This window comes from Meleagris gallopavo, chromosome 1 (genome assembly GCF_000146605.3).
Source record: "Meleagris gallopavo isolate NT-WF06-2002-E0010 breed Aviagen turkey brand Nicholas breeding stock chromosome 1, Turkey_5.1, whole genome shotgun sequence".
Lineage (NCBI taxonomy): Eukaryota > Metazoa > Chordata > Aves > Galliformes > Phasianidae > Meleagris > Meleagris gallopavo.
The window spans coordinates 112,581,291-112,602,241 of NC_015011.2; the positions used below are offsets into that span (position 1 = coordinate 112,581,291).

At 38.9% G+C, this 20,951-nt stretch overlaps 1 protein-coding gene across 1 annotated transcript in view; it reads left to right on the top strand.

The window, feature by feature from the left end:
• The first annotated feature begins 381 nt into the window (after window positions 1-381).
• DMD (dystrophin) overlaps window positions 382-20,951 on the top strand; it is a 1,000,055-nt gene continuing 979,485 nt past the window's right edge. The window contains 1 exon segment of the mRNA XM_031557153.1: window positions 382-712. Coding sequence (XP_031413013.1) covers window positions 670-712 — 43 coding nt within the window. The 5' untranslated portion in view covers window positions 382-669.

The window sequence follows — 20,951 nt, forward strand, 5'->3', positions numbered from 1 at the left end:
TCTTTCTCCCTCCGCCCTGCAGAGTGATTAGAATCCCAGAAGTTCGGGCTGGGACAGAGTGGCTGAACGCCAGAGAGCTGCCACCCCTCTCCTAAACAGGAAGCCTTCAGTCTGGGGATGGACAGTGGGTCAGTGGCTGTGGAGGGGGAAATCTCCTACTCAGGAGACTCAAGGCAGCTGGGCAAAGGGATCAAGAAATATCTTCACTCTGTTGCATTAAACGCTCTTTGGAAACCCGCAACATTTAATTTAAATCCATTACACATGCCACCCTAGAAGCAGAGCCTTATATGTAGAGTGCATGGGCTGTCCTATTATGGGAAATCAACTTCGTTTTGAGGGAAGCACGAAGCATTGCTTCTGCGCAAGTCCTGGAATTTGAAACATGTAGGGGCCTCCAAAGAGCAGGGCACGAGTTACAGTGCCGGCTGGGTGGCAGCGAGGATCCCCGGCTCGCCCTGCCCGGCCCGGCACGGACCCTGCTGGCTGCATCCCACCGAGGCTCCCGCTGCGTGCTGCCCTGCAAACTTGCCGGGGTTTAGGAGGGAACACACACGGCTGTCAGTCTGCAGGGACGAACCTCATTTGAAAGCGACTGAAGCAGCAAAGTGGGAATATACTTCGCCAAGGACTGTTGTTTTCTTTTCCTCTGTTTTGTGGAGAGATTTCATGTCTGCTCACGTGCTTTGGTATGAGGAAGTGGAAGATGATTGTAAGTACGAACAGCCTGATGTGATTGATCACAGTGTTCGCTCTGACAGAGCGGTGTAGTCCTACACAACCCACTAACTGCATGCATTTTTAAATGTTTACTTTCAGAGCCTGAAGGAGAGCACCGGGAGGGGGAAAATAAGGAGAATTTTTTGGTCTCTGCTAGGGGAGTAAATCCCGTTCATTCTACATAGAGGAAGTATTCTAAAAATAGTACTCAGTTCTCCTCAGAATACAAATAATACATTTCTTCCTGAAGTTTTCCACTTGTTGAAGAGTGGGGTTAAGAAAAGCTATTTAGAAAACAGATCAATATAGCTGAAAAAAAAGTGTCATTGGGCTAACAGTTTGGCAACACATCAAAGATGTAATTAGCTGCTTTGAACTTCAGTGTCATATGCCATTTCCCTGCCTCATGCTAACTTAGGCTGTAAGGGATCTCTCTTGTCACCAAGCTGTCTGGTGACAGCCGAGCAAGGGGGTGGCAGCTGAGCTCTCCCATGCACTTTCCAGAAAAGAGCAGGCGTGTTTTCCAGAGGTGTACTTGTTTCTTAGTTTAAAGCTATCCTTTATGTGCATCAGGAGAGAAATTGAGGATACCGGGAGTAAAGAGAATGAAGATAGTCTAGAGGAAAAGAATGAGAGAGGGTTTTAAAATCCATCTACCACATGCCCAGACTATCTTTCTTCTCCCTCCCCAGTCCAGGCTTCCCAAAACAGATTGTGCTGAAAAAAAATCCAAACTGTCAATATTGTCCAGACTTAATCTGCAGTCTCCACCCTCTGCTTTATAATCTATTTTCACTCTTCCACACTCAGAGTAGTAATAGAATTCCTGCTTCTCTTTTATTTTTCTGAGGCCAAGGAATATGTACACGCTGTCATTTTCCTCCATAACATATGACGAGCTGTATGCCCCCTCCCTTCTGATGGAGCTTCCTGAAAATAGCAGTAGATTTTGTGTCTTTGAAGCTAGAAACAGAAAATGCCAATGTGCAAGTATGATCTTATACCATAGTTGGTCTTTTTCAAGATGAAATCAAATTGCATTTTCTTGGTGAGAATTGCTGTAAATAAATCTTAAGTCAGTTTTGTGTTTCTAGGAAAGGCTCAGTAGTGGTTGGACTCTTTTCTTGTTGGATGCAGTCTGACAGTTCAGGAAGAGATAGAATTCTGAGTTCAGCATCGCCATCTATTAAATAATTAGGCTTCTCGTTATTCTGAAAATACCCTGTACTTCCAAGGTGGACTTGAGAGTAAGTGACGTTATGGGAATTTCTTAAGGAATTTTACTCCTTATGGGGAAGAGAACACGCTCTAGAACCAGCTATATGGTGCCTTTTCACCTGTCATCTTTTGAGAGGAATGAGGGGAATTTGTTACCTTCCTTTTTTCATCAACTCTCTCTTCAGGACAGTCACAACATCAGCTCAACTGCTCAGTTTCGAGGAGGAGAGGGAGCAGCAAGGGAACTAGGTGGGTGCTCACTAAGTAAGGTTGAAAGATCTTTGCTGCTTTGCACAGAAGTTAAAATTGCACTCTGAAGATGTAGTAGGTGAAAGACAGAAAAAAAATAGCTGTGTTAGTGCTTTTGAAAAATATGAATAGCAAACCAGATTTGCATCTAGCAGATGAATAGCATTCATGACAAGAGCCATTAAATCACTTGCTAAATTGTGTCACATAACTACGTTTGTATCTAAAATGAAAGGGAGCTGTCGTAGCGCTTCTTGGGAATTATTTAGCTGAATAGATTTCCTCACCTTTATCTTGACTCTTTTAAAGGGCAAGACATTTTTCTCAATAAAATTTGGTATCATGTTGTGAAGGTTTTTTATAGTTGCATTTCAATTAAAAAAGGAAAGCCCTTATCTGCACTGTGTTACAAATGTGTCCAAAATAATCCTCTCAAGTTTTCCCACAGCCTTTAACTCAGGATGGGCCACTTCTCCCACCTGTTCCCTATGCTTGAATTGCTTCTTTCTTGGTATCGGACAAAAACTTGTTGCTTTTAGAGCTGAGAGCAGTCACTTATATCTCAGCTTTGATTTTTTAAATCCATCCTTCTTCTTCTTTTAAAGTCTTCTCTCAAACCCTGTCTTCCTCTGCCCTTTTCTCGTCTCTCTCCCCACACTGTAGCAGTAAAGGCAGGTTCTCTGTCTCCTGCTTTCTTTTACTTCTGATAAGAATGACCTTTCACAAACATTCACCACCTTGAGCTTCATTTCTTTCTTGAGCCCTTCCATGAACTGAATAGTTCAGCCTGAGTTAGATTGGAGAATGCTTCGTGCCATCTTTTCTACAGATTCATTGACAATGACCCCAAAGAATAAAGCAGCAGAGAAATGAGATATTGTCAATTTCACTTGGTTTTAATTAAGATGAGATTACTGTAAACTTTATCTCAGAAGCCACTCTCTCTGGGGTATTCAGTATTGTATGTGATATTTCTTTCTCTGGCAGATACAAGTCTCTTTTTGTGTCCTTAGTCTGAAATGGAACCAAACTCTTCACACAGGCATCCTCTTTTTCTGCTTGGATTTGCACAAAGTGATGACTAAAAACAGAATTAATAAACCAGGGCCAGTGCAGAAAAGAAATGAAACCTGCCTGAAATGTAGTGACTACAAGGGCTCTTGCCAGTTATGGTGTTACTATAGCAAAGGTCCATCTAGATTTGGGTTTTAGCTCAGGTCAGTAGTGCGCTTCTGAAGTAAATTATCCAATGTCTCTGCTTACCACTGTGTACTGGTAGCTGTCCCAGAGCGCACAGGCAGCATCTTTTTGCAAGGAAGCCAAAATAGAAGATGCTCTCTGAGAACTCGGCCATTGGACGCCAACTTCAGAATGATGTTGCGAGGCATTCACGCCCCAAGTTAGTGCTAGCTTGTCAGCACCAGTTGCTTCACCCTGCCGAGACCCTTTCTGTTGGGCCGTGCAATGTGCCAGGGCTGGAGATAACTCAGTGAGATGGGAAGAGGATGGCTGCAAATCTCAGATAATGTATTGAGGAAAGTACTGCTGGTGAAGCCTCTTCCCAGCTTATGCTGTCCTGGCTTTTCAGACCTAAAGTCATCTCCTTTTCCCTGGTCCTCAGCATCACTGCTGACCCCACCTCACTCCGGGGCAATATGTTGAAAATGAAACTGAAAATGTATCTTTTTGTTATTTCTGATTTTTTTTTTAAGGAAAAAAATTCAATTACGTTGCTAGTAGAGTACAATTTACTGTATAGTTGCTGTTCACATGAAGTTATTTATAACTGAAAAGGTAAAATATATGAGAAAAGAAACAAACACAAAGCACATTAACCCTTAACTAATACTGTGAAATTATCTGAGCCTGAGATTTGTCCAAAGGGGTAAGCTTTTTTACATGATCACCCAAGGGACGGGATTAAGCTCATCTATCTTCGTCATGCTTTACTGATAGACAAAATCACATTCAACTGGATTGTGAACCGAGCAGCCTTGATTTGAAAAGACTGACGATTTTCACAGTACATTTTCAATTAAATGTTACTCAAAAGCTTAATCATCATTTTGGAGGATAACCACTGTACTGTGTTATAGCTAACCACTGAAAGAACTCCTCAATAAATTTATCAGAACTCCATAGCATCACAGTGCTGTCGAGGAGAACACACTTGTGATAATACTGGATCACTGGCAGGGGAGGTAGAACAGCATGGGGAATTTTAAATAATTTTGCCTTATCAAAGCCTGAGCTTTGTGGAAAGAAGAAATGATGGTTAGCAGACTGTGGCTTTGCAGAGAAACTTGCCAGCTGGGCTGCACCAGAGAACGTGCATCTTCCCAGGAAAACATGTGGAGCAGATAAGATGTTTGTTTTGGTTCGCGGTACTCATTGCAGATACTACAAAGCCTTGCACTCTGTGCTTCTTGCTGTATCTCGTTTGCAACAGATTGGAAAAGATTTTAATGATGTGTTTTGAAGGACAGATAGTCTGAATTTTAAGAAAGTCATATTCTTTCTTTGTTCTGATTGCAAGTTCTGTTTTAATCTACGGGCATTATTTAGAGCATGAAACTTATTTCTAGGAGGTTTCCTGATGCTTTCTTTCTTGGTTTTGTAAATAATCTAAATCTGTAAGTTTAATATTTTATCATTTGCTTGCAGTCTTTCATTTCTAAAGGGAAAATGTTTGCAAATGTTGCAAGCATGTGTAGAAGAAAGTCAGATTCGTTCAAAAGGGTATGTCCTTATAATTTTGGATATACACTTTCATCAATATATGTTACATGACAACAATTAAGATAGCACATTTATTAAAGATATTTTTAAAGGATGATTATCTTAACAGATAAATTAGATAATTCTAGTCATAAAAATGATAGGTGTGAAAGTTTCCTTATAGAAAAACAATTACATAAATATCCTAGTCCTTAGGGTGGTTTTGTTTTCTGCAGTATTTTTCTATGATACATACCAATGGCTTGGAGATTCCTTTTAAAAAACAAACAAAATAAACAAAGACTAATATATGCTGCTTGTAGCTTGAAATTCTGCAGTGTAGAGGTACGTAGAGATACGACCTAAATTAAGACCCTAATGAGAACCCATTTTTCTTATCCTGCCTTTTCTAAAAGACCTTGGGAGACCCTAAGGACCCATGGGACAAGAGCCATCTGAGTCAAAGTTCCAACTAGACTCATCAAATTCTCTGTGCCTGCTTCTTTTGACCGTATAATTTCTCTTGCTGTTGGTAAGGCTTGAGAAAGTAATCTTAAAAAGAAGGCAGGCGGGTATTTCCTTGAAGCATACCTGGGTGAGATATGTGGCACTGTCCTCATGGAAAACACCAAGTACATGTTTCCTGCACAGTGTGGAGGCTGCCATCCCATGTGAGATGTCAGGGCTGACAGCATGTGACTGTGGGCCCGTGGTGCCCGCCTGGGGCCTTGCCGCATCTAAAATGGGCGCCCGCCACCTCTGGCTGAGTGCCTGTGTGCACACACACTTGTAAGGGAAATTAGCCACGCGTAAGGCTTTTAATTTTGTGTAGTGCAGGGAATTGGAGGAATTTAAAGGGTGATTGGAATTTGACATTTCTGCCTCTTAATTCTGAAAGATACTTTGATTAAAGTGCTGGAAGGCTCGGCTAATGGAGGCGTTGCTGCTATTTCAGATATACTGGGTATGTGATTTGAAGGCAAGCCAAATCACAATGAGATGGAATAATGATGTCCTTGGTTTATTTTTTTCCTTGGCACATTCGGGTTTTGATTGGATTCTGAGCAAGGCAACAGTTTTTTCTCCCAGAAAGCTTTGCTGGTCCTTGGGGGCTTGCAGCCTGCTATCAAAGCACAGGCCTTTTCTTGTGAAGGTCATGGGTTGCAGTCACAGGAGAATGAGGAGAAAAACTAATGGGGTAGGGGGAGGGAGAGGGGAAGAAAAAAAGAAATATTTTCTTGCTGGACCTAATCATATACAAGATTCTTACATTTCTCTAATAAACATTACTGCAGCAGCAAGACCTGTGATTACGTTGACCCAGTAGCTGATGGCATATGCTTCAGAAGACCTGTGGAAAACTCCAGGGTTTCCATCTGTTCTACTTCCAACCCTATTTCACATCTTGCAATGCACATATATTTCAGTAGTTTATGTTTTTCTCACTTAAAAAAAAAAATTTTGCATGTTCCTTATAAAAGATTGTTCATGAATTATTTTCTCACTGAACAAAGCTCACAGCTTCCCAGCTCTTGCTGAGTTGTTGGTAAACTTATTATTTTTTTCTAATTCCATTCCATTTATTTTTTTTAAGATTGGTAATATCATATAGTCAGGCTTTTTTGAGGTGTTAGAGTGCACCTCATGAAGTGTCTGGACAGTGGAGACTGTAAATAATCTGATAGCATCCAGGAGACGATCTGTCATAAATGAGTTATGCTGATGTCAGGAATAACTGAAAAGTATGCCCATCTCCTCAATATGGGAGAAAATACTGTTGGATGTACAGCTGTTCTGTCTGTGGCATTCCTGGGTTTACAAAGTGAACCAGCTCCCCAGCCTTTCCAGACTGTCTTACCTAAACCAAAGCTGATTAGTTCACAAGGGAAGCATGAAGATGTCGTTCAGGGTGGGAATTGAGAAGGAAGGCAGCACTCCTTGCTGCTGGGACCGCAGTGAGATGATCTCAGGGGCAGTGATCCTCCCAGCTTGAAAGGACCTCCTTAAATCTGCCCAATTGAAAAAAGAAGAAATTCAGAAGGTTCTAACCCGTTATGAACTGATTGTGAATTTGTAGATAGCCTTACCAATTTAAATGAATCTAATTTAAACTTTGCGTTGTGAAGATTGTTAGCAGCCCAAAAGGAATTAATATTTTGCCCTATGCTTCAAGAAAACAGTATTTTTTTATTCATTTCATGTGATTTGCTGTCAACTTCCTATCGTGTGATTTAGTACATGTTTAAGGCTTATTCCCCGCCTTATCCTGCAAATTATGCTGAAAATAGAAATTGATATATTTTTACACCAAATTCTAAAGCCACCATTTATAAATGCTTAGTGGACTGACTGACTGACTCACTCTCAAAAAATGTAGAAGATCCAGATTAAAGTGTTTGCTCTGCTTATGCTCTGTTTACAGAAGAGAAAGCTTCAGTTGCATTGGATGTTGAGTGGAAACCAAAGGTGAAGCCAAGTTACTTTTCATGAAAAGGGATTCTTGTTTTCTCGCCAGCATGCGAACAATTCCTTTTATAGTAGTCTGTAAAGGACAAGCGTGTTATAGAGTTGATTCTGTCCTTTCTGTTCCTCCTAGTAATTAAAAAACTAACAGAATAAGGACGGAAACATAATACTATGAAATAAGTGGTGAATTAAACAAGCAGTTATCTCATGTAGAATGTAGAACACTGAATGGGAACAGAAGATTTTTCAAGATAGGAAATAATCATGAATCTGATTTTTAAATATTTTTTCTTAAATTGTTTTAAATTTCATGATATCTGCAACCTTGCAACTGAATGATGCAGGGTGGCTCTGTGATACTGATATGCTTTTAAAAATGTTTGCTTTTATCAGTCCCCTCATCTTTCTCTAAAGCACTGACTTTGTACTTCGTATCACCTTACTCTTTTTGGAATAAAAGATATCCCCAGTGAAATGGCATTTCCTACTTGATTGACGAAAACTTTAGAGACTGTCAGTTGGGCCATGTTTTTGCCTTGGGAAAATAAGTGAGATTACATAGTCTCTCTTTACATCCTGTCTGAAAGAAGACAAGTGTATTCAGAATCAATCCCAAATCCTTCTATTTTTAGCACAATGACTGCCACAATACAGTTTTTCAACTGTTAGAGCAAAATCTGTAACTGGAAATATGTTATGCTTTGAAATAAACTGAATGTTCTCCGTTTTGTCTTATAAGGATAAACTGGTCTTCTTAGGGAAGAGCTGCTGAATTATGGATCATGAACTCTTTCTACTGATGCTGTTTTTGGCTCTCTTTATTTTTTCTTTAGACTTTCCTTTTTCTCTGGGCTATGCATATCCTTTGCTTTAATGCTTTAGTTTCTTTAAATAAATGTTTTCCTCCTCCAAGGCGACTTGCTAGTTTTTGCGTATTATCTTAAGCTGACTTAACAGTCATTTTGCCAAATCTTCCCAGCTGCTGCTACTGCTGAATTCATTTTTTCATATGACATACTGTAGACAAATGTGAAGAAGAGTTTACTTGACCAGTAATCCTCACTTTAACTGAAGAAAGGACACAGTTTGAACAATGTGGCCTGACATATTTTCCTCTAAATTTATCTATTGTAGGGAGAAAGGTTTTTTGACTCTTGCCTGGGAATTTCTCATCTAGAAAGTGAAAAATATCTTGGCCATAAATAGTAGCCAAGGGATTCAGTTTCTTCTGGTGCAGTGTCAGTCTTTAGAGGTTTTTTCACCAACGAGAAGCTCCTAGGAGTTGTTACAGCTGTCTTGGAATGCCTCCAGAAACTATTGCTCAGCCTATAAACTGAAGAAATTTCACAGAGTCACAGCCCAGCTGAGGCTGGAAGGCCCCTCTGGAGATCATCTAGTCCAAATTCCCTGCTCAGAGTAGGGTCAGTGAGGGCAGGTTGCTCAAGGTTGTCAACTCAGATTTTAAATATCTCTGAGGATGGAGACTCCACAATCTCTCTGGACAGCCTGTTCCAGGGAACGATCACACTCATAGGAATGTTTTGGTATTTTTTTGTGTCTAAATAGAATATCTCATTTTTCGATTTATGCCCGTTTATCATCCTGTCAGTGGGCACCAAGAAGAATAGTTTGGCTCTGCCTTTTCCAATTCTTTCCAATCTGCTAAGATCCTCCTGAGCTTTCTCCTCTCCAGGTTGAACAGTCTCAACTCTCTCAGCCACTCCTTGTAGGGGAGATGTTTCAGCCTCTTTCATTTCAGCTGAAAATGATCCTTCCCTTGATGCCTTCCAGTATGCCCACATCTCTTGCACTGGGCAGCGTAGCCCTTTTCAGCTCTGGAAGCATCTCACCAGAGCTGACCAAAGGGGATCATTTTCCTCCAGCTGGCAATGCTGTGCTTAATGTAACCCAGGGCACTGCTGGCCTTTGCTACAAAGGTGCAGCTGGCTTATGTCCAGCTTGATTGGTGGAAAAAGTTCTTCTGTCCACCTTGCTGGCTATTGGCCTAATCTGTATTTTGTAAAAATGTGGTTATTATTCTGAAGACTTGTTGGCAGTTTACTTTTGAGAGCAGCGATGCTTACGAAGCCTGACACACCTTTAGTTCAAATAAGTATAAACACTGAGATTTTAGTTCTTGTATCTTGAATTAAAAAAAAAAGACAATAATAATAAAAAACAACAAAAATATTAAAAAATAAATAAAAGTAAGCTTCTTAAAATGTTTCTTGCCTTCCAAAGATGTGCACTTAACCAATGCACTTACCTAATACAGTTTCTCTAACAGAACTGTGGTTGACTTTGCAGATTAAACCTTTAGATGAAAATACATTGTTTGTTGCATTTGTTTCCTTATCTTATTATAATCTTCTGTTACAGTCTTAACTTCTGATTATTCCTGATTATTTTAAAGTTAAAAGAAACTAAAAATGTAGCAAGAAATTCAGAAATCTTCTAGTGGGATGCCTCCCACTTGGGAACCAATCAAAAAACTTCAGCAGTCTTGACTCAGAAAATTGCAAGATATATTTCTATATAGCAACTTTTTATAAGAGAGAGGGTATTTTTGAGCCAAAAAGGAAACATACTGCTTCCAGGATTCCTTAAGTTGAATCTACCTTATTCAAAGTTATGTTCTGTTTCAATTTTACTGCAAATGAATTTGCCTAATCTCTATTTTTATTTTATGTTATTTTATTGTAATCCTTTGTATTCTAATTTGCATCCTCTGGAGGCTATTTCTTGGTCTACAGCTATATCCATGGCTGCAGCCATTCATGAGAAATTGCTTTCAGAAATCCTGCATGTTTTTCTCATGCAGAAACAGCAGAAAACTCTGGGATAACAGCCTGAGGCATTTTCCTAACAAACACTAGAAATTATTTTATGTTTGTTTGCTTATAATGATGTATTTCTACAGTAAAAATCCCTGTATTATAATTTTTTTTGGGGGGGAAGGGGGGGAGAGGGAGGGAATGCATTCCCAGGGAGTTACTGTACTTGATGTCAGAATGTGCTAACAATTTCCATTGTACTGTATATTTTATACTATCTAGAGGATACAGTTTGAAATAAAAATGAGTGTGTCACAGTTTGCTGTTTAGATATGAAGCATATTCAGTGTATCTATAAGCATTACTGGAATATTAATTGCTTATATGCTGTGCAAAACCTTGAGGTCAGAAAGGGATTCCAAATTTGTAATCATCATAGCCAAAACTTGGTGTGTTTCCGTAGATGAATACCGAAGTTAGGTTGGCAGAAGACAGCAAGAACAAATTTCCTAAATGAAGAGTGAAGTTGCCATTGCTGTGGCTCGGTCTGAACTCACAGCTGGGATCAATCAGTGATATTTCTGGAAGGAGACTCCTAGAGATGAATTTATGAAACTTCAAGCATTCTGTATGACGGCGGTCACACTTAGAGCTGTTAACGCAGCTGTCACAAGATCTAGTTATTCTGAAGGGCATCACTGGGTTCTTGGTGATAGGGAAGGAAATGGAAAGAAGATATTTAATAATTAAAGCATTAACTCAGTGAAAAGATGCATGTATTGTGGAAAGTCTTTCAAAATTGATGTTTGTGAGGAAGTAAAAAAAGGCAAATAACATCACTTTGGTTTATGTCGTTATATAGCCATATAATAATCTAACAGTAACATAATCTATGTGGACTGAATGATTCAATCATTATAATTAATATTGATATAACAATTGAAAGTACTATTTGTGGGAAATCGTATGCACACTTCAATTAAGCTGTGATATAAATGCAATTTAAAATGTTACTGCAGATTTTAAGTGTAACACTCAAGCCTGACTTCATGCTGCGAAACCTTTTTATGGTGCCTTAACTATTAACAATATCATTATCATTTTTAACACATAAAAGTGTCAGTGCTGTTACATAGTCAGAATTGCACCAGAAAATCGGTGAATCCCTTATTTTAGAGACTAATAGCTAGCATCCCTAGATTTACAAAATAATTACAAGAACTTGTTTTGATGATGGAAATATTATGGTACATAGTGGATGCCTTTCAAAGATGGAGGCTGTTGGAGACTGATTGAAAAGCAGAAAGAAGGTGGTGGTATGAAACTACATGGGGAGTAGAGGCGGGGAAGCAAGCAGCCAGAAGGCTGGCAGAAGGAGTTGAGATGTGAGAAGAAGATGACAGCCATGGAGCTGTACCAGTGTAATGCATGTTTGTAAGGAACTTGCATGAGAACAGGAGATGCAGGAGCACTTAAGAGTAACAAATAGGATTAGCCACTATGGTAGCTTATTTTATCTGTCTTAATTTCTCATCTGCATCTTTTTCCCTGTGACTTCTCACCTGGCTGACAGGTAGATTTGCAAGACATTGCTAATGGACTTATAACTTTCACAAAATGAGTGAGATGATAAGAAGAGCAAACATGTTTCTAACTCAGAGGTCTTCTTAGTTCTTCCCTTCCCACCATGACAGACCTGTTTTATGGCCACTTCAGTAGGTCTGTGTGCAGTCCAAATCATCGTTCTGTCTAGAATAAACAATGAAATTTGGTTGATACAGTATGGCATAGATTATGGATTACGCATAAACTGTGGGGGATCTAATTTATCACAGCCTAAATTTTGGCTTAATTTTCAGTGCTAATTGGGACGTCTATATTATACATCTTTTCTTCTCGCCCAGTGTATGGATAGGCATACCTTGGTATGAGCTCACTTTTTCTCACTGAAGGTCAGAGAAGAAACTGCCATAGACACCAGTACCCAGGAGGATTCCTTGGGAGGCTTCTGTGCTTTTCCAGGCAAGTAATCACTGTGCTGACATCTGGTCTCTGGGCCCACTCTATCCATGTGGGCTGGGGCACATCCATTATATGCACTGGAGGCTGCAGGCCATGGAGGGAATGCTGCCATGCATGCAAGGCCGCAGCCTCACAGACCCACGCACTCCTGAAACAGAGATGTATTCATTGGGACTTCGACCGAGCAAAGAGAGGAATGCTGCCATTTTCACGGAGTCCCTGTTTGCAGCAGTGCTCCCAGTGCCAGTCCTATTAATCATTGTTTGGATAACAGTGCTCTTGCCAAACTATGTAGCTCTGGGTCTCTCTCACTAATGTATTGTCATGGTTCTCCCCTCTTCTCTTTCCTCGCACATCCCCAGAAAAATTGGATCCAGTTTTTACATAGTTCGGATAAAGGAAGTTTGGGAGCCTTTTACTGCTTAGCATGAAAAGCTAGGAAAGTTGAAGTGAGACTGACTGCCTTTCTCACCAGGTAAAGGGACTACTGGCAAATGTCTGGCTCAGACTCTTTCTTCACTCCCTTTATTGTCAGTAACTTAAAATTTTTTGAGGTAGTAATATGTATGGCTGTGGCCATTGATACTGAATTCTTCTATTCCTTTTTTTCAGAGAGCATCCTCATTACTGCTAAGAATTGTCCCAGCAGTTACACTGCCAAGCTTGACCCCAAATCATCAGTGAGATAAGCTAATCTCTTCTCACTTTCTGAAATGATCTTACTCCCTTGCTGCTTTAGAAAGCTAACACCACAACAAAACAAAACAAAAAGCTATCCTCTCTGGAGCTGTAATCATCAAGCAACAAGCAGGAGTTACTGTGGATTTTATTTCCCTGGTATAGATAATATTGCCTCTTGATCTGTGAAAAAGGCTTTTTTCACCTATCGTACTTTGCTGTTTATCTCCAAAGAACACAAGTCTCACACTCTATGGTGAGACTTCTTTGAGCCAAGAAAAATAAGCTAAGTGCTCCCTTTAACATGGCAGGAATGTTCCTCGTCTTCTTCCTCAAAATCAGGTTTTCAGACATTCCAGTGTGTTCATCTGTGAGGCAGTTTTGTTTTCTAGAAAAGCTCTTCTTCTCAGATCATTTCTTCTGATTGACTATATATATTTATATTTAATTCCCTCTTGATCCCTGCAAACTCCTATCTTTTTTCCTTAGGGATCCTCTTTTTCTCTTGCTGTGTTTCGGCTCTTTCTTTCTGCTAGATACTTGAATAATGAGGAAACAGATGACAGAGAAAAATGTAGTTTTCTCCTGGGAACCAAATTCAAATCCTTCAACTGGGAGGAAAAAAAGAAAAAAAAAGAGTTTTAATGGTTTTAGAAACAACAACAACAACGCCTGCATTTTCCTGTTTATTGTAACATCTTGTAGTGTGTTTAGTGTGTTTTTCTAGAGGAAGTTGAAAAGTCGGTACTGATTTTCATGTATTTCATATTTGATATGTACTGCATCTGGTGTTACAATACTATGAAATATTAATAAATGTATAAATCTTTTCCCTTGGCATTTACTGTGAAACTTGACTGACTGCAGCTTCTCTGATTTGTTAATTCATATTCCTAAGTCAAGTACAACAATTCTGTGTTCAAAGATTGTTTTTGATAATAACTTGACATCTGTCACACTGCGAAGAGTGTCTGTGATGATTTTCTCTCCTCGTCTTGCTGTTTGCAGTGAGGGTGACCAAACTGCCTGCTGTAAGTTACTATTACTTGTCTCCAATTAGGATTAGCATCTCCGTGCTGCAATTCCTTTAAACTCAGAGGAACCCACAAGCCTACTCTTGAGAAAATGTTATGGAAATTTCCCAGTTCATGCTTAGAAAATAATCTTACCATTCAAAGATTGCTGTGCTTAGTATGTGTATACAAGGATAATTTCAGCTTCTCCACAATGGTAATGTTACAAATACAAAAAAAATATTGAAACATCACCTAGTGAGAGTTCCTCTTGGTGTTTTCAGCAAGAGAGTAAGGCTCACTGGCCTTTCTAGAACAATTCGGGGCTTTTCTGCTTTGAGGAACTGGCTTTTGGACACAGGCAATTTGATGCGCTTACTACGTGTGCATTAATACAGATACATGTGTTTTGATCAAAAATTGAGAAACTTTTGCAAGAGCTACTTCACAGATGTGTGATAATCATTATTGCTTAAATGTACAACATAATTTTTATGGTTAAATCTTTGCCATTCATGGTTTACCTGACTGTTGTTTGAGTTTGCTTCAGACATTTTTAGAGAACTCAGGTTATTCTGCACAGATTTAACATATTATATATACATGACATTTATCTATATCTGTGTGTTTGTTTGTATGAGAGAAATGCTGAATAATAGTATGTCTTCATCCTTTTATTTACTACTATGTCCATACCTAATTACGAAGTGAGAAAAGCCTAAAATCCCGTCATTACAAAAAATGTAGGAACTGTGCAGATTGTGAAACTGCATTCTCCCTAGTGATAAAGTACAATTACTGTGCCAGTTAGCTATGAAAAGGCTAAGGGGGGTGAGGGGGGATGGTATCTAATTGCTGTCTTCAGCTGCCTAATAGGTAGTTACAGAGAAAATGAAGAAAAATCCTTCTCAGGGGCATACACAGAGAGGATGAAACATGTTTCCTAAAATAAAAATTTTGTCAAGATACAAAAAACAATTTATTGTTTATTTTTTTCTCACTGTGAGGATCACCAGCTGAGCACTAGGGCAGGTTGCCGAGAGGGGCTGTGGAATCACGTCTTTCGGTTGTGTTTGGAGCTTACCTGAACACAGCCCTGTACTGCTAGACGTGATTGATGAGAGACCTGCTTCGAGCACAGTGCTGAACTAGATGGTGCCCTGCAACACGTATTACTGTGTAATTCTATGTTTGCTTTAAGAAGAATGACCTAATACATGCTTAGAAATATAGTTCTAAAGATTTTCTAAGGAAACCACTGAAAATTTGAGTAGTCTTACGTAAATTATCAGTTCAATATTCTTGAAAACTATTTATTTTGATTTTTTTTCCCCTTTAACCTGGAGTTTTCGTTGGTTGGTTGTTTTCTTTGTTCCCCTTGGACTAATCTACTGATCCTGTTTTGTGCTTAACTGTAATTCAGTGAGATACTGTGCTAGCCATGTTTTTTTTACATAAAGGTTCTAGATTGTAGTCTTTATAATCTTTAGAACTAATTCTCAATGTCATGTATAAATAACACATATTCTAGCATAAAAATTCTTCCTATGCTTAGTAATACAAACAAGAATGAGCCTTGACATGTTTAGATTTATGTTACCTAATGGTACTTAAAGCAGAAGTCTCTTTTCTTGTTGTTGCATGATGCTTGTGCCCTAAGCTCTGCATAGCTGTTTGTCTCGATCCATGGGCCTTGTGCAGGCCTTCCAATTATAGTTTCCACTGTGCAGAAGTAAGACAGATTTGACCTGGATTAACTGAAGCACAGACTCCTAATGAGCCAGATGGATGAACATTCTAGTTTGGCGGAGATGATAATAACAATGCTTGCTACAAATATGTCAGCAGTTGCCTTGGTTTTCTCCTAGAGGAAAGAAATGATTTATATCTTCTTCTAGACTGGTTGAATAATGACTGCTGTGAAGCATTTCCTTTATGGAAACCTCATTTTATGTTACTAAGAATTTTCAAGGGACAGTCCAAAGCTGGAACTGTGAATGAGGTTCCCTCTGTGACCCTGACAGGGAACAACACCTGCCATCTCACCCTGATAAGGGTAAAACATCCAAGCAAGAACATTGTCACTTCACTTTGGTTTTAGGTAGGTGGTCTTCAGAAATGCTGAATTAATATTTTGTTCAAGGAGGGAGGAAGAGTCTTCTGTCACGCTGTTTTGATATTAATGGAACAGAACCTTTAAACTTTGATTTTCTCTTAAATTTATTATGTGCATTAGATGTTGTCTTTGCTGAAGATGATAGGTATTATACCTCTAATTCAAATCTGCTGATCAAAGCCTTGACTGTTTTGCCCATGAGCAGCAGGAAGATTAAATTACTTTGAAAAAAAATGTGCAGGGATGCATGGAGGTTTTTAGTTAATTCATATGCCTTGTGTGGAAAGTGGAGAAAGGTCAGAGAAACTGCTCTGAGGTATGTGTCAGACAATAATTTGTAGAATGCAAAACTGAAGATCCCCACTGCTCAAGTGTAGAAAACCTTTGTGTGTGGATGTGCCTGTTCTTCAGGCTGCTTTGTTCTGGCAGCAAAGGAGTGCAGCCGTCCCTGGCTGGCCAACGCTGTGAAACACTATCTGGGTGCTGTGTCATACACACAATGTCGACATGTGTGCAGCTTAAATAGGTGACATTCTCTGTGCAGATCTTTTTTCACCTCCCCTTATACCATCTCATTCAACTTCAGAGAGTTCTCCCATGGGCTGGAAGTGCTTTTCACAGGGCATGTATGGGATGGGGCATCTTCTGTATGCATATTGGCTGCCATCACCCAACTCTGCTGTGAGTTTGTGTTTGTGCCAGCAATTGCCTTCCAAGACGAACAAGGGAGCATTTATGAAATAGGCTTACATTCATTTCAAATAGCTACAGATACATGTAAAAGTAGGGAAATACATTTGAAAGGCAGTGTGTGATGGGAGGGATGACATGGGAAGAGATTGGATTCTCCTACTTCAATACTAAAAGGGAACAAATCTGTTCCCCAGTGTAAAGATTCCTGCAAATTCGCTGGCACTCTGAACAATACATAAAGACCACGTAACTTAATAGCTGCTCTTCTAAATTCCATTTTGACCTTTCTGTTATAAAAGACAATTCCTCAGAGTCTCCAGAAGTACAGTTCATCACTCTTTGGTTTAGTGTTACAGAGCAGTATAGTAAGTAATAGACCTTATTACAGATACTTCTTTCTCTTTGCAAAACTGTTATGCACCTCTTTGACCTTTACAATAAAAACTGCAAATACAATTCAGCAAATGTTTCCAGTATTAATTTCTGTTATTCCGAGTTACAAATAAGTGAATGTTAATCTATATGGACTGTATAAAGCCCATTTTATTTCTTTTTACTTTATTCATGCTTTGATAGGTTTTTCTCAGCTCCTCTTCGTCCTATATCCTCTCTTGTTCTTAGTCCTTTTCAAAATGCATCCTAACAGACTAGAACAGAATCTCCTATACACCATGGGATTATGTGACAAAAAGCCCTGTAAATCACCATAAGTCAACCATGTAAAATTGGTAAGATATTTTCAGTTTCCTGCAGCCCTGGGCAGCCTGTTAATCCATTCCTTCCACTTACAAACTTAATACCTGAAGGTGCTTTTGTTTGCTCTTTTTTCCCCTGCTTGAGCCTGTTTGTTTAAACAAGATCCTATTGCTGAGCAGTGTGTATATGAGAAGTAGAGCGTTAGAAACTATGAAAGCAGGAGTCATAGACCTTTTGATTGTTAGGGGAACAAAGCAATTTGCCCTTAAGTGACCTTCTCCAAGATCATCATATGTGTTATTGCCATAGGAATTGGGGGGAAAAAAAGAAGTCTCCATATTTCTATACTCTTGCATGCAGATTGTATTTCTGCTTGTGGGTGGTTACCTCTGAGGACATATAGATTGGTTTTAAAGGCGGGAGGAGGGCTCCTATTCATTGCTGTCATAATGTCTATTGCTTTTGTGTTTTCATTTTTCCTGAAGGCAAGGAGAGGGTGAATTATGTGAGAAAGTGAGATAGCACTTGAAATCAGTGTTTCAAAGGTGTCTTTTGTTTTTTGGTTTTTTATTTGTTCAACGGAATTACTGAAAATATACAATCATAATTGCAGCCACATGAGTAGTAGTTTTTCAGTTAACTCTTGCTCTGACACACAGTCTTTGAACTCTGTGAAATTTCCTCTGCTGATGTAAGTGGACATTATTTACTTGACTTTAATTGAGGATCTGGACCAGGGTTTGATCTCTTTTTAGAACTTGTCCAACTTTTCCCTTTATGGCCAACAATGTAGTACCAGATTTCTTCTCGCTGAATACATGTACTATATATAAAAAGTAACTAATGACCTTTAAATAGTTACCATGGGCAATTTTTAGCTTGTTGTAATAGTTTCGAGCTATTTGGATGTCCTGGCTTTGCTGCAGTATGCAGCACATTAACATTCCTGAGCCCAAAGGGACATTTACTATGAATTGCAGCAGTGTTTTCCTCTGTGGTGGCTTTCCAGCCTTTCATGTAGTAGACTTCGTATCTGTGGAAACATACAGTGCACTGTATTAAAATATGCAATTGTGGGCAATCTACCAGAAAACAGATTTCAGTCAACAGCTGTGTGCCATGCCACCCTTAGCCCTAGCAATCCCTCAGCCCTTCCCACAAAGAAAGCATGCTCCCTGAAATTTAGAGACTGCCTGTTATTGGCTAGTGACATGCACTTCAAATGATAATAGTTGCATTAAATTTCAACATGTACACCGTCTGCATCTAAATGCAAAACAGAGGTTGCAGACTAAGATTTGGAAGAATGCGGAAAGCCTATTTTCTGACATAATAGTGTTGAAATGTGCTTCGTAGAGAATGTACCTTCGTGCTGGGAAATCATTTTTTTGTACAAATAAAAAGCTGTTAATCTGTCATTGGAATGACAGTTTTGTTAAGCAGTAGTCCTCAAAACCGGAGGATAGAAATTGAGCGTGACGGTATATAGACTCCATGCATACACATTTTGCTGAGCCCGTGGAATGACAGAGCAGCAAATATGTTACTTGTTTGCAATTTTTTACTGATTTCTAATTTTCCAAACACGTTGCATGTGTTAACTGTAGATGGACCAATATTATAGAATACAGTAAAGATGGAAAGATCTTGAATAAGGAGAAAAGGAAGAAATAGCTACTTTCTTCAAAGTGCCAAATAAATAACCTAAACTTTTCATGGAAATAAATGAGAACTGCTTTGTTTTATTGAGAAAAAAATACACCAACAGATCAAGTTGATGCATGCTGGGGGGTGATAGGGTGCTGCCATTCTGGTAGTCCCATTGTTTGCCATGCACTTAGGCACTGCTGTGGTGACTGTATTTTTTTCCTTGATTGCACTTACTTTCAGGCAGTATTTTGTGAAATGGCTGTAAACTATAGGAGGACTTGTAAAAATTTCATCTCTGAATCAGATAGTCTTTTAGTGTATTTTTTCCCAGCATGCTGACTGTCCTGCATGCACGTGAAGCCACTCTTAGTGTTGCGTAGAGCGTGTGTTCTGTTCTTGATCACAAGCATAGTTGAATGCTTTGTGAATTGCAGTGCTGGGTATGGCTCATGTCTCTCTACCCTGACCACGGGAGACAAGAGACTGACAGCAGCCTCATCTCTGAAACTGGAGAGGTGATGAGAGAGTAACCTGCTCATAGACATGATTTGAGCAAATGCATGAGCATTTGGGAATTGATCTGAGCTTTAGCATAGAGTTGCAGTGTGCTTCCCAGAAAAGCCCAAGTTTCAATTAGACCTGATTGCCAAGTCTTGTGAATTGAACCAAACCGTTATTGCTGTTTTGTGATGTGTAAAAATGGGCAAAAGGCTCAGAAATAATTTCCTAGTCCCTGTGACCTACACGATAATCTGATTCCCTGCAGATGAAAGGTGAGGGCAATAAGAGAGTTGCTTCAGTTCAGATAATCAAGGAATTCCACGTGGCCCCTTTGTGTTGGTTGTTGGGTTGAAGGACTTCTCTCTTAAGAGCTTTTTGTGCAACAGTGAGGAGAACAGAGTAGAGTAATTCTTCCATATCCTTTTGTTGTAAAAAATGATGAGTGGAGAACTTTTAAAAGTGCATCACTGAAGAAATATGTTTTGTATGAATTTTTAGTTGTTAATAAAGGAACCCTGTCCCGTAGGAGAAAAATTAAAGAAGGTGTCTGGGACGGAAGTGCAGCACAATATACAAATATCCTTGCTCTGACACTGACTGATCATGGAAAGAAGGAGAAACAGTGGACCAGGCTGAACTTACTGAGATACCATTTAAGTTCATCTTCCCAGTCTCCAAAAATGTAAAGATTCCCTCCTTTGGAGTTTTGTAGATTTGTTTTTCTTGTAATACAACTGTAAACCTCAGTGAACACTGCTGTTAAACTTGTTTAGAGGACGGCTCAAGCTAAATGCAATTATGTTCTCACATTATCTGTTTTCGTATCTACAAAAGTGATGAAAATTCCCTAAGACAATGTAATAATTGCATTATGCATAAAGTTGGCTTGAGCAGTAACACTGCAGCAGTGGCAACATGACCATAAAACTTAATAGTTTGGTCTATATTATTACAACTTAACCTTTAATTTTAACACATCGATATCTCAACAATTAAGAATTTTTACAAAAAAATCCTTTAACTTTTTCACAAGGTAGAGTTTAGTTTGTTAGTAATATTTTTACTAATGTTTCAAACTCCGTGTCTTAGCAGAACTACTTTCAGTAGTGTATGAAAAAATAAACAATATTATTTCTGAAAATGTGTTAATTATCTATTTTATTAAATTAAAAAGAAAAAATATATTTTTTAAAAATCAGGCTGATTAATGTGACTGGAAATCTGAAATATCCCCCAAAGTCACCAACGAATCATAGTAAATTTGTGATCTTCATTTCTCTTATTTCATTATACTCACAAAATTTGACCAATTTGAGTATTTTATTCAGCACTACTGTATAGTTTGAAAACTGGCTGGAGAATAGGTAAAGAAGGAAATAAAAAAATCTAATGAAAAATTAGCGGGATAACATTTTTGTAGTGAGCATTATTGTTGTT